This window comes from Paramisgurnus dabryanus, chromosome 24, assembly GCF_030506205.2.
Source record: "Paramisgurnus dabryanus chromosome 24, PD_genome_1.1, whole genome shotgun sequence".
Lineage (NCBI taxonomy): Eukaryota > Metazoa > Chordata > Actinopteri > Cypriniformes > Cobitidae > Paramisgurnus > Paramisgurnus dabryanus.
In genome coordinates, this window is record NC_133360.1 from 10,654,590 (window position 1) to 10,673,445 (window position 18,856).

The 18,856-nt window shown below is 38.1% G+C and overlaps 2 protein-coding genes across 3 annotated transcripts in view; one reads left to right on the plus strand and one right to left on the minus strand.

Moving 5' to 3' along the window:
- Positions 1–272: 272 nt before the first annotated feature.
- Positions 273–5,951, minus strand: rpp21 (ribonuclease P subunit p21). Its single transcript, XM_065244677.2, has 5 exons — positions 5,756–5,951; positions 5,572–5,672; positions 5,392–5,474; positions 4,832–4,966; positions 273–2,795 (listed from the first exon to the last, which is right to left on the minus strand). Exons 1-5 carry the CDS (start codon positions 5,810–5,812, stop codon positions 2,704–2,706), a joined length of 468 nt encoding a protein of 155 aa, XP_065100749.1. The 5' UTR covers positions 5,813–5,951; the 3' UTR covers positions 273–2,703.
- Positions 5,952–6,966: 1,015 nt separating this feature from the next.
- The window catches only part of gpc5b (glypican 5b), a 45,561-nt gene continuing 33,671 nt past the window's right edge, over positions 6,967–18,856 (plus strand). Inside the window, exons 1-5 of one of the 2 annotated variants that reach the window (XM_065244679.1) lie at positions 6,967–7,377; positions 9,610–9,771; positions 14,478–15,187; positions 18,224–18,408; positions 18,479–18,538. In XM_065244679.1, coding sequence (XP_065100751.1) covers positions 7,209–7,377; positions 9,610–9,771; positions 14,478–15,187; positions 18,224–18,408; positions 18,479–18,538 — 1,286 coding nt within the window. In that variant the 5' untranslated portion in view covers positions 6,967–7,208. The remainder of the gene's footprint in view (positions 7,378–9,609; positions 9,772–14,477; positions 15,188–18,223; positions 18,409–18,478; positions 18,539–18,856) is intronic. The other variant, XM_065244678.1, reaches the window with a different exon arrangement.

An 18,856-nucleotide genomic window follows, 5' to 3' on the forward strand; every position in this document is an offset into this window, starting at 1 on the left:
CTGGCTATGTCCACACAAAGCCGGTGCATTCCCTATCCGATCCTTTTTTCCTTGATCTAAAAAAATAATCCATAAACACGAAACCACTGAAACGACTGAAAGCGGTGTAGTATATATGCCGGACCAGTATGGGGCGCTGTAATTCTGCCACAGATATGCACTATACACGGAGAAGAAGACTTTGAGCATGCGCATAACCAACGTATATGGTGTTGTCCATTATCGCTTGTTGGTCACCACAATTGCATAGAAATAATAGATTTCGCTGTAATAAAGCTAGTAGGCTTTAGTAGCTTCTGTAGCACGAACACAATCACGTAGTCCGCCGTTATTGTTGTTGCTGTTACGTGTGACGCTTCCGACACGTGATGTGATGACGTTTTCGCTTCACAAAATATACAGATTGGCCGTACAGACGAAACCGCAAGGGTGTTGGTTTCAGATTTATCCACTTTAGGACCCGGTTTAGAAAAATAGCGGATTCAGTCTCCCAAAACGCCGGATCCGTGTGGATGAAACGCCAATACGATAACAAATTTATTCGTATACGGTGATACGCGTCTCCGTGTGGACAGCCCCTCTATTGGGGTAGGGGCGTGTTTGTTTAGGTGATTTTAAATGTCAACATTGGCTTTCAGAGATCATGCACCCCGCCTTTAAGATTTTTTAATTTTGGCCACTGTAAAAAATATGCAGCATGAAGTTAAAACAACTTGGTTTTGCAAGTCAATTAAACATATTATTTTAAGTTTTGACTTAAAAAGTTGACATAACTCATAAATTCAAGTTGAAATTGATTAACTTAATTTTTAAGTTAAAGTAACATGAAAAATATTTGTTGATTTGACAAAAATGCTGCAAATATTGTGCTGTAAATCGTAAAAATACGGTAAGTTGAAAATGCTTACTGAAATTAATTAGGTAAATAATGTAAAATAACTGAAATTATAAATTGAAATGACTTGGAAATCCAATTTAAGTAGTGCTTAAAAATAAAAAAGGTGGCAAATGTTTGACAGTGCAGTACAATAAATAAATATTTTGCTGCTTTAGTTTAAACACTACTTAAAAAAACATATTGGCATTACAATTTGTCAAAAACAAACAATGTCCACTAGGCATGGGCCGGTACAATAACCTTTAGCAAAAATACCACGGTTTCACGGTGTTGCGGTATTGCCATTGCAACACTAAAATGTGTTATTTTCAAATTTCAGGTAAAAATAAAGCCTTTAAATTAGAATATGCTTTCAAAAAAGAAATAATATTTTCGTTATGTATATTAAATGTAAACATCAAATTTATCCTATGATTTAATTATTTAATGAATCTTGTATAACATAGTTCATACCTTGGAGACGGTATCACAGAACCTTTTAGTGGTTTTGAAACCTTGACTGTTTAAAACCTTCGTATACCTTGAAACTAGTAACCGTCCCATGCCTAATAATGTCCACTCAAGGCAAAATTATGTAAATTCACCTCTACATTCGCAAAATGACTTCTACCTTTACAAACTATAAGTTCAATGTTTTATATTTGCCAAGACATCTATAATAGGAAAATGAGAATGTTTTACAGAACCAAAACCCCACATCCAATAGATCTAAATCTTCCTTTAAACTTTCATTCACCTCAAACTATCTTCGATACAGCAAAGGATGTGAAAATATTACAATTTAAAATTTCTAATGTACTCCCGCTGACACTATACGATGCAAATTGAATTAAATCCAGTCTTCCTCTGCATCGTGTCCCGGCCCTTAGGGCAATACATTCAGTTCCTTAATTCAAGCTCTTCGACTTAGATGAAGCCTCTTGGTACTTCGTGTCTCTGCCTTATTGACATCCCATAGATCTCCCTGGGATGGAAGCGTTGTAATGTGTTTAGACACGATCCATAGCCCATCCAATTAACAACATCAGCACTGGCTGAATTACACAAACATGTGAATAAATGTCTTAATATCACTTATAAATTATTTACAAGGTACAAAGATGAATATGCAAAGGCATTGAAAATACGAGATATTATCTGTGTCGGATGTTGCATGGAAATTTTAATAATTTATGATCGTGCATTGATATGCACAGAGAGGCTTTTGTTACGCTCATAAACATCAAATGCAGGAATATCAAAACTTTTACATTCAACTTGGGTATGCAGCACAGAGCCGAACATCAAGAAATCATTACACGGAGGGAAACACTTGTGCACAAATTGCCAAAGCAATTTGAAGTTATTTAGCTAAAATGAGGAAACGCATTTAAGTACACTTGTAAATGATAATCTGGACAACAATGCAAATATCAAAAACAGCTCAGTTACTCAAGCCAACACTTCATTTCAGGATCCCTTGCGCTTGAGGGTAATAAATGCAAATGCCTTCTTTTGATGAAAGTCACAAAGAATAAATGTAAAAAACTGCTTTAGGAACAGAAGCGTTTGAGATTATACCAGAGTAAACCTTTACCACTTTATTGCAGTTTAAAGCAAATGTTTCTGTTTCAAATTGCAATTTAAAGTGACTTCAAGTGTTAATTTCTAACATATTGCACTTAACTTCTTAATATAATAAATATTTGAAGACTGGATGAAGAATTTTCAAAATTGACAAAATGTATGTATTTATAGCGATGTATATAATGTCTTTGACAAGGCGCTAGTAACCAATGGGTTCAGCTTTCACAAGCCAGATTGGTCTAAACTGTAGTCTTCTCTGTTGTGGAAGCTGGACCACTTTTGACATTTGACTTTTTTCCTTGGGTTGTGGATTTAGATGAAGCACCAGCATCTGTGGATGGCAGATAAATGCAACTTGATAAACCACGAGTTCATGTATAACTAGAATGAAGATTGATCACGCGGAGTTTTTATGGTTAAATGGTTAAAACTGGGCAATAGGGGGTTTGTTTATTAATCACAACTAATCGTTTGCAGAATAAAAGTTGTGTGTCTGTGTATAATAATTATGTATATAAATACACACACATGCATGTATAATTTTAAGGAAAAAATATTTCTAGATTAAATATTTATAATATAAATTATATATAAATATAAAATGTAAAATATTTCTTAAATATATACATGTATGCGTATTTATATATAAATAATTATTATACACAGTACACACTAGGGCTGCACGATTCATGCTAAAATGTGAATCATGATTTTTCTCCATGGGAATTGAGATCCCGATTCTCTCACCCGATTCTAATTATGCACTTAACTTAAAAAAAAAAGTGCTACAAGACTTTGAGTTATAATAACGTCTTTTAAAAGTCTCTTTTCCTTGTTTTAGACCCCTTAAAATTTAGAGTAATTTAAAATATATTAGCTGTTAAATAGCACCTGTGCTTTTTGTACTATCGATCTGGCTAACCTTAAAACTTTAAAAACACTAAACCTTTAAAAGACTAAACAAATCAACATTTTGAGGCACCAGAGAGAAACGCAGACATGTTACAATGTCCCCCTCGTGCTAAAAACCCTTGCTAATGGCGAACTTGTGGCGGTGACAAAGAGGCCATTTCTCATCTGAAGGCTGCGGCCTCTGGAGGTCGCATTTCTAAGATGCGCATCATAATTTCAGAATATTAACAATTAACGTTATTAGGGCTGGGGGAAAAATCGATTTTCCGATTAATCGTTTTTTAAAACGTGATCTAATAAAAATCGATTCTCAAAGAGCAGAATCGATTTTTTTTCTTTCATATTTATTTCCACAAACATTGAACGTAAGATTAACTTTAATCTAATTACAAGTCTTCTTCAACGTTAGTGTTGTGGCTTTTAATTTTTTTATTAATTACCCACTTGTAAACTGCTGTTCACTGTTCTTTTTTTATTAATATAGTATTTGTATTAAATCTATATTCATTGAGTTGAATCGAGAATCGAGTATAAAACCTACCCAAAAACCAGAATCGAAAATTAAATCGAGAATCAGAATCGAATCGATAGCTTGTGAATCGAAATCGAATCAATCTGGAACATCTGAATCGATACCCAGCCCTAAACGTTATAAAGTTGACTACTATTTTTAGTTGACTACTATTTTTAGTTAAATATAAATTGCTGTAGTATGTTTATGACTTGCGAATGCAATGTTTCGTTAACTCGAAAGAACCAGGCTTGATGACGTATGCAGCCTGCAGATGCGACCTCCGGAGGCTGCAGCCTTCCGAATTAGAACGTACGGAGGTAACTAATTTCCTTGCCTTCTTTCGAAACCAATGTTGTTGCATCGTCACTTTCTCCGTCGCCAGCAGGATTTTCCACAATGACGCTTGTTTATCCTCTCTTTTTTGTGAAAATTGCCACTCTAAATCCAAACGACTGTGTTAAGGTCTCCCACCTTGTTATACGTCACGCAATTGACAGCGGAAGGCCGCAAATGAGATGAGAGAGGAGAGAAACGATCGGGTCTGATTGGTGAATGAAAAGGATTTGGTTTTATCCTGTTAGCAAGTTTGACTGATATTATAGCATCTTGGATTGTAATGTAAATACTGAACACATGAACGCAGCATCTAAATACAGGGAAATACTGTATATGCAAGTGAATTGCCGTCATTTTAAATGAAGATCGCATTTATGTATAAATCGAGATCGTGATTCTTTTTCGATTAATCGTGCAGCCCCAGCACACACACATGCTGTAAACAAACACTTTTATTCTGCAAACGATTAGTAGGGATTAATAGTTATGCAGCCCTAATTCAAATCACGTATAAACTTGAATTATGAAGCAGGTATAATGTTAAACTCAAAAACGTGTGCAGGGCTAATGGAAAGATAGTCAGTCTATAGATACATATGCTTTACCTTGTGGGGTCTGGTTTTCAAGCTGAGCTTCAGGTTGATCCACCCATAGTTTATACTTTGGGTTGTTTGGAAATCGTTTGGTCAGTCCACAACTTAAACATCGCACGACTGTCTTGCGCTGTCCTCTGGGTCCACCTTAGATATATCATTTTAAAACATATTGCATTTGATTTGAACAGCCCTTAAAGGGAAAGTTCACCAAAAATGAAAATGATGTCATCATGAACTCACTCTCATGTTGTTACAAACCTGTATAAATGTCTATGTTCTGATGAACAAGAATAAAGATATTTTGAGGAATGTTTGTAACAAAACCGATCAGAGGCCCCATTGACTTCGAAAGTATTCTTTTTCCTACTATGAAAGTGAATGGGGCTCATGATAGATTTGGTTACAAACGTTCCGCAAAATATCTTCTTGTGTTCAACAGAATCAACATGAGGGTGAGTAAATGATGACAGGATTTCTCATTTTTGGGTGAACTATACCTTTAAATTTTGCATCTTTACTATATTTGTAAGTCACTTTGAATATAAACATAGATAGATAGGAAGACTTACTTTTCTGTCTCACAGTTGATGTGACACCTGGTATCAATAAAGTACAACACTTCTTGCAAATGCTTCTCTTCACTGAAGGATCTCTGCGGACGGACAATACCACATTTTAATGAAACCCCATCGCAAATGTGTTTGTTTATTTGAAGTCAACATCATCATCTAAACCGTAAATCTACTCACTGCCTCAGCACCAGTCGTTTGGAGATGGTCTTCTGAGTAAAGCAGTAAAATCTTGCCACTTCAACATTTTGTGGATTTTGCGCCAAAACACAGTGAGCCGCCTAAAACCCATATAAATATAACGTCATGAGAAAGTTTGGAGTAAATATAGGCAAGCAAAACTAACTAACACAGTCTTACAAACCTGATAGAGGAAGTTAAGGCGCTGGTATGCTTCTTTATCTTTGATGTTTCCCGCCATGTTTACTAAGGGACGGGTCAGTAGTATGAAATTTACAAATTGGAATTAAACTAAATATTATAAGTGAAAGTCATAAAACGTTTACAGCATGAATGTTTTCTCCGTCTTCTTCTAAGTGGCGGTTTAAATCAATTTATTTGCTGCATATCGCCATCCAGCGGATCAGCGGTGCAGTTAACACGCGCGCTTCAGATGGTTGTGGCTAGAAGGGATACAGCTATAGCCCAAGTGTCGTGAAATCTCGCCGGATGAGCGCTGTTTTCATCCTTTTCCTACCCCCAAACCAAACCCTAAACCAAACATTTCACGGGATTTTGGACTTAGCTGAATGATATCTAGCCAGAACCGCTGTTTTTATCCTAATCGAACCTAAAAATCTAATATAAACCCAACATCTCGCGAGATTTGTCCGTAGCTGTATACTCTCTAGTCAGAACCGCTTCAAATGTCCGCAGCGGCAAAAAGAAATGTAATTCCTACTTAAAAAAATATATATTGTACTTTAGTATTTACTTCCTTAGTTTACTATAGTAACTGAAGTAAAAATTAGAGTATCGTGTAGTAATTACAAGACTTTAAGTGTACTATTATGTAATATTTGCTTTAGTTGTAAACGTAGGAAATAATATACTTGAATATTTACTATGGTAAAGTTCACACTATAATTGTCCTACAATTTACTATAGTAAATACTAAGTATACATCAGTATTTTTATGTGGGTCGGTACTAGGTTATCTACAAAAGTATTAATTTTTAATACATGCCAGAATCAAATTACCAGTAACAACAATAGTAAAAACTATATATATAATTTTTTACAGATAATTAAATAAAAAACAAAATATATTTTAAATATTTACTATGGTATGGTAATATTAACTATTTTAAATATTTAAATACTATATTTTTTAAAGATAACAAATCGTATTTTAATTATTTAAAATACAAATCCTGAGTAAAAATATATATGAAGTTATCTGTACTGGATTCTGATGACTTGTCGAAAGTAACACAGTTGAAATTTGTTTATTAAGTTATTTAACATTTGGCAAACATCAAGTTTTGGTGTGTCATACAGTAGAAAGAGTAAGGATGGGTAACACACAAAAACTGGCAGCAAGCAGTCGCTCTCTCTCGCTCTACACACACACACGCGCGCGCGGACACACACACGCAAATACACACGCGCATACACACACACGTCTCCAAACCACTATGTAAATGTACGCCAGTATGTGAAGCCTCTGCTTTACAAGAGTCCGAAAACTTTTGCATAATTCACTTAACCGGCTAGTCAATGCTGCGCAACTTTTCTGGATATTATTTCTGAAGACTTCTCTTGAGTTTTTTTTTATTAATTGGCTCAGACGGCTTTATATGGACTGAGATGTTGCAATGCTCCGCAGGACAGTATCGAGTATATGTTGGCTTTGGTTTCTGCACTTCAGTGTGTTAATATGGAGAGTTGAGTGCGCCAGTGCGCAAAGCTGTCATGAAGTAAAAACCGCTTTCCAGCTGCGCCATGTAGGATCATTAAAATTGGTCCCGGAGACTGCAGCAACAGGTTCGTTTATATACATACAACACAATGACAGTGTCTAAGATACCTGTGTGTAGTGCATTTAAAAAAAATCTATCTATCTATCTATCTATCTATCTATCTATCTATCTATCTATCTATCTATCTATCTATCTATCTATCTATCTATCTATCTATCTATCTATCTATCTATCTATCTATGCTAATGGTTCCTATTGGTATTTTAATGGAAACCATTAGAATTTTCTGTAATGGTTTTATTGTTTTTTTCAGCAGGGTATCTATCTATCTATCTATCTATCTATCTATCTATCTATCTATCTATCTATCTATCTATCTATCTATCTATCTATCTATCTATCTATCTATCGACAGACAGACAGATGTGAATCAGAAATTTTAGTGGTGCTGACAAATTGTAATACAGGCTAACATTGCTGAGATTGAGGTCAGCTCAAAGACCCTAGGAATATGTGTTGGGCATTTTCAGAAACCTAACCATCCAATATACTAAAATTGCTTCTGTTTGGGATCAACATGAGTCTGACCCGGGGGTCCCCCGGACCCCAAACAGAACGTGAGGGGTTAAGTGTGGATGGAGTGTAGAAAGGGGAGACATCGCAGAGGAGGTGAGCGAGTTCAGGAGTATCGCTGTGATTGCATTCAGCTGTTCTAATGCATGACTTTAGGGATCCTATTGGTGTAAAATTGGTCACATGGGACGGGGCAGATATCATGATCTTACTCTAACTCACATGTGATCTCTTTCACATCATACTAGACCTCTGTGACTGACTTTTACATTTGCATTTATGCATCTGGCAGACAATGTTATCCATTATGACCTATAGTGCATTCAAGGCACGCATCATCATTATGTGAGTTTGCTGCAACAATAAATGTGGATGGTGATCAGGGGTTGTATCAAAGTAGAAAAGGTTGCATGCATGAAAAATAAATAATAATAGTCTAATAACCAACGTGCTATATTTAAAAAGAAGGAGGTAACAATTATATCTAGCATTGAAAGTCTTGCTTAACAGCTGTGGTCACCATTAACTTTATATGGAACCATTAACTTTATTGTATAGAAGACAGCAGCTTGTTGTGTAGGTTTGTTTTCGAAAGACACAAAAGTAAGTACATGGTTGAATCTTTATATTTTCTGTTGAAAAGAGACAGCCCATTTGAGAAAAGCAAATGACCACATATGTGACCCCGAACCACAAAACTAGTCATAAGGATCATTTTTTAAAAATTGAGATTTATACATCATCTAATACATTTCCATTGATGAATGGTTTGTTACTATAGGACACAGGGTTCCCACGCCTTAGTTAACTTCAAATTCAAGGACCATTCAAGGACCTATACCAACAAATTCAAGGACTAAATGTGGGAACACATTTCAAGTGAGAGCAAGGTTACACCGTGTTACCTTTTAAGATACATTGTTACAGTTCCCTTTCGAGGGAACTTGCGCTGCATCACTGCGGTGACCCTTTGGGGACGCTTCCAGGGGTAAGTGCGTCTGAATGTGTATATCAATCAAATTCAACCAATGGTGAGGCTTAACGACAAAAACAGGGTGACGCGGGCGCCAGGAAGTATATCGCTATCTGAAATATTGCCAAAGATGGCGTTACAGGGACGCAGGAAGTATGGAAAAGGAGACGCAGCGTCTCGTTCCCTTCTCAGGGAACAACAGTTACACACTTAACCCAAGATGTATCAAACACAACTATGCAAAAAAGCATTTGGGTATGAATCAACATTCACATAAAGAAGATATAAAGCAACAGTTTAGCACGTGTTATTATCCTACACTACACAGGGAATTATATGGATTTTTTTCCAGAAACCTCTTGCATAAAATAGATTCAAGCACTTTAAATGACCTGTATCTATATTTTCAAAAACGTCCCAGGGCCTTGAATTTTCTCCCCCAGATTCACAAACTTTCAAGGATTTCAAGGACCCCTGGAAGCCCTGAGGACAGTATTTTGCAGAGATACAACTATTTGAAAATCTGGAATTGAGAAAATCGGCATTAAAGTTGTCCAATTTAAGTCCCTAGCACTGAATCCACTCACAAAAATATAAATGTACAAAATATCTTCATGGGGGATGATCTTCACTTAGTATCCTAATGATTTTGGTACAAAATAAAAATCAATAATTTTGACCCATGCAATGAATTGTTGGCTATTGCTACAAATATACCCTTGCTACTTAACTAAGCCTCATCCTCCACAGATGCAGATCTTCTCATCTGTAAACATCAAGGTCCTACATGTTGCACTCGCATGATGGAGAAGGCCTATTACAAAGCTGCCCAGAGGGACACCATCCAGAACATTAAATCCTATAGCGTTGAACTCAAATATCTCCTCCTGGCCCATGCATCATCCTTCCAAGGTATGTATTGAGCCTTTCTGAGAAACCAGTGAATGCTGTCGTGTTTAAATATGTCTTCCGACAATGAGGTTGTAGGATCAAACCCTAGGAACAGCAGCAGCAACACATTTTGTATGCACATGGAAGTGGTGCTTGCAGTATTTCTATTGCTTTTGTGTCAAGAACGTGCAGGTTATGTAGAAGTGCTATTTCTTTTCCATTAACATGAATGCATTTGGCAGATGCTTTTATCCAAATGAAAAGAATCAAACCCATGACATCTAACACAATTGAGCTATAGGGACACCCAATCGCTTTCCTTTTGAATGAGAGACCAGAGTTGTATCTGCAGACCACTGATATTTTGTTGGGTCTGTATTGACTCAACCCAACAAGCATAGCAATGAGATACAAACTACTCCATGCACCTTAGCAACTGCGTAGCAATGCCCTGGCAACCACCAACATTGTGTATGGGCGACTTTTGCGCCGGGGTGCAACTCGACCCGAACATAGAGCTTTTCTTTATGTGTGCTGTTATGTGACTGTGCTGTTGTTTGGAGCACTACATGCCTCCTAAGGGTTGGATTAGATTAGGGACAAAAACACACACAAAAAAAATGAAAGTCTCTCACCCTCACAGACTTAAATTTACGGTCTGTGAGGAAATCACTGGGTGTGTTTTTACGCATGAGATTATAAATCATGTAAGCTTCGAATTTACATTGCTCAAACCTTGCCCAACCAAATATTTAAGTTCATCCAATTTGTCTGCCCAAACCGTCACAAAAACCCATTCAGGTTCGCAGGAGAAAGGTCTTTTCTGCCAGCCGAGTGAATATTTAGTGAGTAAAGAGCAAACAAAGAGAGAAATGTTGGAATGCTTGGAGTATCCTTGGTGATCCGACTTGAATGTATCGCTCAATAATGAGAGCTCCTGAAAAGATCACTCGTTTTTCTCGGTTTCTTCTCGCACGGTTGTAGCTGGTGTCCTGTTTAAATGAGGAAAGGTCTGTAAAGTGTTTTACATTCCCACATGAAACGGGATTTTTAATGTGGGCTGCATTTTTCACATTTATATGCCTTCCATTTATTTATTTCTTTAGCGTAAAGATGTTTTCAGAATGGCTGTGTTTGTTTTTCACAACTTGAACTGACAAGATGCAAAAATGTTCATAAAAGCCCAATAAAAGAAGTCCAGACCTGACAATTTTATTTTTGGGGTGCGTTGTTTCTTTAAATGGTGTTACATTGTATGTACTGGCATTAGGTCTTCAAAGCAACACGTTACAAACTTGCCACCCAACTATCCTCACCGATCTGAGATGCTAAAAATACTGCGTGCTACATCATCTCTTGATCTAAATTCGGCCCTGGACTGAGTACACAGGCAAGTGCAAGCTCTTCCAAAGATTGACCCAGATCAAATCAGATTTTAACAATAGATATACAGTAGTAAAGCAGTATGGTCACTCAGGCCACCCGACATCCTGATACCTCAGAGGTCAGGGGTGAAGATTCCCAAAGTGCCCTTGGTGAACCCTCCGATTTACGTGACATCACACTGCATGCCTGCATGGTTCGGAATCACGTGAAAAAGCCCTGTTATACGATCCGACCGTAATCCCCTGTCATGTTACACAACACTGGGGTGTTTGGGTGTACAGTAGTTGCCAGAATAAACTTGTGTAGGAATTTGTGACCCTGTCTTTGAAAGTCTCCTAATGTAATTATGAGATAAAAATTTGATATCACTCATTGATTTCACATTGATTTCAATCTTTGACATGACCTTACTCAATCAATATTAAAGATATCAAGGTTATATCATATTTTCACAGAATGCTCTTTACATTATGTAGGATGATTTTATGTAGAAAACAGTAAATCATAAAAATGTCTTTAGCTGGGTTTTTACAAGCAGGGTCACACTTTTTAGACACTCAATGCTGTTTTATTTGGGCTGTTTGGTTATATAAAATTATATCTATATACTATACAAATGCTGTCGGACCAAAAAAGTCTCACAATATGATATTGTATACGGCAGTACAGAGTTGCCGAAAGCAAATGAAGTGCTTTGTCTTTGAAGCTAAGTTGTTAACAGTTTGCGGAGGTCAAATTATTTTGTGTTTCCTAAGGTTGTTTTAAAAAGAAATTAAAAAAGCACTGCATAAATAAAATTAAATTGAATGCTTCAGGCCCTTCAGACCGAAGATGCTAATGATAACTATAATCAGGGTTGCCAAGTCTGGAATTGGGCTACTTTAATACTGTTGCGGTAGGCTGTTTGTCATGTCTGGGGGTCGAAGCATCCCCAAAATGCACCTTTTTTATCCCCTTGAAATGCAATTAGGCTATTTGGGTTTGATTTGAATATCAGTTGGACGGGTTTGCTGTGTAAACCTGGCAACCCTGACTATAATGATAAAGTTATAAAAATCGTTCTAAATTGAAGAAAATAGTCGTGTCCATACCACAACTACCTGCCTAGAGTCTACAGCAACATAGAGGAACAAAAATGCTGGGTAGTTTTTTTTCTAGCTGACGAATGATAAAACATTAATGGTACATTCACACGGGGCGAAAGCGTTAACGCTTGACGGAAGGCTTGTCTGAAGCTTGGCCAACAGCCAATCACAGTGACCGCTACACATGCTCTGGTCTTCCATAAACGTACTTGGCTGGCTCTGTGTAGGTTATTTGCATACGGCAATCTGATTGGCTGACACACACGTTGCCGCTTGAAAAGTTAAGAAATTTTCAACTTCTGCCGCGAGCAACGGCAGTGACGGCAGGGTCACACTTTTAAGGCACTCAATACTGTTTTATTTGGGCTGTTTTGTTGTAGATATTCTAGATCAGTGGTCTCCAACATGGTGATAAAACATATCAACAAGTAAAATAAATAAAATCAACAAGTAAAAGAAAAATGTAGCCCTCCGGAATGTTTTATCCATTGTGGTACCCCTTGCTCACAAAAAGGTTGAGAAATGTTCAACTTCTGCCGCGAGCAACGGCAGTGACGGCAGCCGACGGATCCAAAATTAAGTTCGGCAACGCATGACGTCACCCATTGAAAGTGAATAGGAAGCGTCAACGCTTACGCCCCGTGTGAATGTACCGTAAACAGGCAAATTCATTACGATTTATTTAAAGGTCCAGTGTGGGTCCACAGCTCACCCCTCAATTTCGAAACGCATAGAGAAGCGACGATAGCCGCCACAGAACAAACACGTCATCGTCTGAGACACTGTAGGGATGAAATGCGCTCTGTAGACCTGTTTGTCCAATTAGGGCTACTGTAGAAACATTGCCGAAACTTTCATGTAAGGGGACATGCAGTGTAGGTAGATAAAAACGGCTCATTTTAAAGGAATAGTCTACTCATTTTCAATATTAAACTATGTTTTTACCTTAACTAAGAAGAGTTGATACATCCCTCTATCATCTTAGTGCGTGCACGTTAGCGCTGGAGGTCGCTGCGACACTTCGATAGCATTTAGCTTAGCCCCATTCATTCAATGGTACCACTCAGAGATAAAGTTAGAAGTGACCAAACACATCAACGTTTTTCCTATTTAAGACGAGTAGTTATACGACCAAGTTTGGTGGTACAAAATAAAACGTAGCACTTTTCTAAGCGCATTTAATAGAGGAACTATATTGTATGGCGGAACAGCACTTTTGGGAGTACTTCGACTCGGCGCAGTAACACCCTCCCTCTCCCATTATGAGAGGGAGAAGGGGAGCGGATTTTTCAGGGCGAGTTGACCACATTGCACCTTTAAGAGGTTTGTGCATTTAAAATGTGAAACTGCAGCGTTCGAGCTTATAAACGTAACATCATTTGCATTGGACATTGCTATAGTACCGTTATATCTGCAACATATCTTACTTTTGCAAAACTTTAAATAAGTAACTAGCTAATAAACCTATTCTCATGCTACATCTAATGCCTCAACATGTTCACCACTATATCATAACACCCACCGGCTCTGTGGTTTTTGGAAGGGGGGATAGACAGATACTGTTCCTGACCTGAGAAGGTCAGTCGCATAATGTTGTTGGAATTACTGGATGCTTGGAGTGCCATCCGGAGATCACTGTAAGTTGGAATGCTAACAGAAACAAGAACGCAGCATTTTATGAAGAAACAAACAGATGCTTCTTGTTTTTCAGTCCTCGGTAAACATTCATAATGTTTGCCACAATTAGCATGCTAATCATTCACAAACAAGCTGGAGAAGGAACGCCTTGGTTACACTAAAACTCAAATATTTTTATCAAAATATCTTCGTCACACAAAAGGCACAGTAGACCTGCCACAATCCTCAACCTCCACATAGGGACACCGAAGTATAATATGTCCACCGGCTGCTAAAATTGGTTATACTGTATGCTAGTCGCATGCGTCACATATCTCCAAACTAACCTTCAGCCTCATAGCGCCACGCCAGAAGATCCATGGATTACAGCTTGTCAGTCCCCATTAGCCCAATGGAAAGAGAGATTACATGCAGGAGAAAGATGTGTAAGCAATGCCAGACAAGCTCCGAGGTTTACACAGACTGACCGTCAGCGTCCAAAATAAACACACAAAGCCGTCAAGACTAAAATAAGAGGAACAAAATCACGATGAGTCATTGCATTTTTGTGACAGGTGCTATTTTATTGACATGCAAAGATAAACAATTATTTAAATAAAGTTGCTTTTATCTCCACAGATTCCTTTAATTCCCTGCTCTCCTTAAGTCTCAATCACACCCAGTCCCTTTTCGACAGCGCCTACAAGCCGATCTCTGAAGACGCCCGACCCTTGCTCTCCGAACTCTTCGCTGATCTTGGCTTCTACCTCCGTGGCGATGCCAACGTCTCCGTGGAAGGCTCCGTCCACCGTTTCTACGACCAACTTTTCCCGTTGGTCTATCAGCACCTGATCAATCCCGGTTTAGGTTCCCCCGTTTCTCCCTGGTCCACTGAAGGAAGCGATTGCCTGCGTGCCACAAGGCACGACGTTAACCCCTTCGGTCATCACCCCCATGCCCTGTCTCAGGGTCTGTCCATTGCACTGGCAGCAGGCCGTGCCCTCAGTCGAACGGTGGAGATGGGCACCGAGATGTTCCAAGCCATAGATATGGTGGAATTGGCCAGGCAATGCGGGCAGGCGTTGGTTAGGATGCAGTTCTGCCCGCACTGTCGTGGACTGACCCTGATCCAGCCGTGTAAGGGGCTGTGCTTTAATGTGATGCGGGGTTGCCTGGCGGGACTGGCCGAGCTGGACAGGCCGTGGCGACGGTACGTGGAGTTGCTGGAGAAGCTGAGCGGAGCGCTGACGGGGAAATACGAGATGGAGCGGACGCTACTGTACATTCGAGAGAGGATCAACGATGCCATACTCAACGCACAACTGAGCGGCCCGCGTCTGAGCGCCGTGGTGAGTTATTTAAGTTATTTTAAGTTATAATCAAAGCCTGCCGTGCATACAAATGCAACAATGATTGGTGCATATCAAATATCTCAACCAATCAAATGCTGCCAGATATAAGCTGTCCAGTTTCAATTTATTAAATCGGTCCTGGAGGGCCGGTGTCCTTCAAAGGTTTAGCTCCAAACATGATCAGCCAATTAAGTAGGGATGCACCGATACCACTTTTTTGGAATACGAGTACGAGTACTTGCATTTCAGTACTTGCCGATACCGATACAGAGTACTTAATAAAAAACATGATTTAAATTTACAGGTAACAGCTTTAGTCATATAATTTAACAAAAAAACAAGGTACTAGTTTTCCAGTTTGTTGTAAATTCTGCCTCTTTGGACAACACAAGAGGCATTAACCCCTTACACGCTGCTCAAATATAGACATTTCTCAGACCGTGGTATCGATCCTGGGTATCGAGGGACTTTTAACGAGTACGAGTACTTTAGAAAATGTGTTATCGAGGCCGATACCCGATACCAGTATCGGTATCGGTGCATCCCTACCATGAAGGTCACCAGCCCTCCAGGACCGAAGTTGCCCATCCCTGTATTAAATGCTATGTTCGTGGACAAATCTTTTCATGTAGATACTGAAACCTGTGGGCTTTAAATTAGACTGAGGTACTAAAATGAACTTTGTATGTGCAAAGGTGTACTTTTTTTGACAGTGTAGTCAGAAATCATATAATTTGGAAGTATGGCATATGAAGTATCAAGTACCTGACTGTATGAAGTCTCGTAATTATATAATTTGCAGTGTCTATTATTAGCTTGCCGATTATTAGCGTGATTATGCAGTAACACGACACACGCTGCATAAAGTGTCGGTCATGAAAGTGTGAGTACAGCCGTGTGTAAATGAATACCCAACTGCCCACCCCGAATCTATTCATACCTTCCAAGCCGGAGTCTGGGTGTGCACGACACTGGAGATCGGCATGTCTGTCTCTCTCACCCAAGTGCTTCGGTGAAAGGGGTCCCGTGACAACTCGGCTTTGCACCCATCAGCTGGCGTTGACAGCTTTGTGTGGGTAGGTCAGGTTTGTGACACGCATTCCTGCAAACCGTTCTGAAACAACGCTTGTCAATCAGATTTAAATAAATATTATTTTTTAAGCCAAGCCTGTGGGTCTATGATGGGGGCCGGTTGCTGTCGGCTTTCCTCGGATTAGATACTGCTCACTACCTGATGCCATGAAGCTGGAATGACTTCAGGTTCAAGTTACACACGCACTGGATCCAGGTTTTGGGGGAACAGGGTTGGAACAAAAAAGCATTATGGATTCAGGTTGTTAAATGCACCGAACACATATTTTGAAATGACGAACCACACACATGACGAGCTACATACATGTTGTGATGAACTTCACATTGTGCGCCTCGACTAAATAGGTGCATCGAAAAACAGACCAAATATTGTCAATAATCAGAAAAAAATTAAAGATCCCGCAACAATTTATTTATTAACAACTTTTCGGTCCGAACCGAACAACCGAAACGTTGTTAATAAATACATTTTTGATATTGTTGCAAGACTGAACATTTCCAAAAGGAAATTTATGATGGATGACGTCTTACACTTCAGGTCTTACTTTGAAGATTTATAATTGACTACAAATGTTATCCCGTTTATTGCTACATACTTGGATTCTTGGATTATATTCAACAGAACATCATGTAATATCTTCACAGTTTATAAGATATGCACCACCTAATTGATGGCACAGACATTGAGTACTATAGGGACTCTCATGTCCTTCACCCTGCATGCGGTCTGGCACTATCTCGGTTCTGCTTGAGTTGTTTGGGTGTCGTCTGGTCCCGATCAAACCGATGTCCTGCATGCAAATTCACCTCTGGACAAAGCCTCTTGCCAACCGGACAGCCCCTTCCCACAATGCACTGCAGTTAGCGAGGGGCCCAAATTGGGGATTGAGATGGTTCGACTAATCCTTAGATAAACAAGTATTCTGTAAAGATAAATACAAATAGACACTTAAATGTAAATAAATGCAGACTTGGTAACAATGTTAATTTTATAAATAAAAGAATGCAATATAGTGTTCTTAGTTCTTAGTTAGTTAGCCATGATGATGCATTAAATGACAAATAGTCAAATAAAAACGACTAATTTTAGACATTTACAGATAAACGTCTGTGAGTTTGTGAGCAGTTTAGAATACAGCAAATGTTTGAGTTTATGGTGTGTATTCACAAGTTTGTTTAAAATTGACTTTAAAAATTGCTGAAGTGTTATTGTGATGCTAAGCAATGACCACCAGGTGGAGTAATCTCTTTACATTGAGTGAGTACTTGAGAATTTTCAATTACCTTAAAAAGTATTATACTGAAAAATATGAATAATTTAGGTTTGTATACTAAACCAGACTAAACACTTTAAAAAAAATAAACTTGAAGAGATATTTGAAGAGCAACAAGGGCTTTTTGCACCTGAGCTCCTCATATTTTTTAAATACAAACCCTACACTGCAAAAAATTATTTTCAAGAACAAAAGTCTTGTTTTCAGTAAAAATATCTAAAAATTCTTAAATTAAGATGCGCAAAACAACCCAAGAAAATATGTCTAGTTTTTAGACCAAAAATATCAAATTTAAGTGATTTTGTGCATAAAACAAGCAAAAAAATCTGCCAATGGGGTAAGCTAATTTTTCTTGAATTTAGTGTATTTTTGCTTACCCCATTGGCTGATTTTTTTTTTTTTTTTTGCTTGTTTTATGCACAAAATCACATACATTTTATATTTTTGGTCTAAAAACTAGACTTATTTTCTTGGGTCATTTTGCAAAAAAAGATAAAGCATCTTAATTTAAGTATTTTTAGATATTTTTACTGAAAACAAGACAAAAATACTAAGAATATTTTTTCTTCAAAAGAATTTTTTGCAGTGTAATATCTAAAAAATTGCTTGTCTGATAACTCTATCTTGTTCCAAGGATATAGATCTATGTTCCTCTCTTTCTCGTCAGGTTGGCAAAGTTTGCGGTCCCCTGACTAATCCTGGTTCCTCGACTCCCATCAGTCTCACTTCAAAAACTCCTCAGAGTCCTTTAGTGAACCCCACAGTCGAGCTCCAAACCTCGGTCACATCCTCCAGCCCCACAACATCACCTGATACAGACAACCTACGTCAGCGTATCACACTTACAAAAATGTGAGGTTGACACATCTCTGTTGTTAAAAAACTGCTGTCTTGTTATTGATGTATCTTCTCATGACTGCAGGTCTTTTCCGCTGAAGCCGTCCAAAAATGAGAAAATACAAATTCTGAGAAAGATGTCAAAGTAAGTGTGTGATGTGTGTTTGCAAGCTGTAACATTTTCTAAATGATAACTTTACCAATGAAGATAAGATCATCTGGGGCACCATTGACTTCCATAGGAGGAGAAAATAATACCATGGAAGTGAATGGTGCCCCAAATCTGTTTAGTTATTAACCTTTTTCAAAATACTTGAGGGCGAGTAAATGATGGCAGATTTTTCATTTTTGGGTGAACTATCCCTTTAAATCAACATGAAACAAAATTTCTAACAATTTTTTTTTGTACTTTTTTTAATGAAATTTGTCTTTACAACTGCATTTAAGGATTGAAAAACAAAAG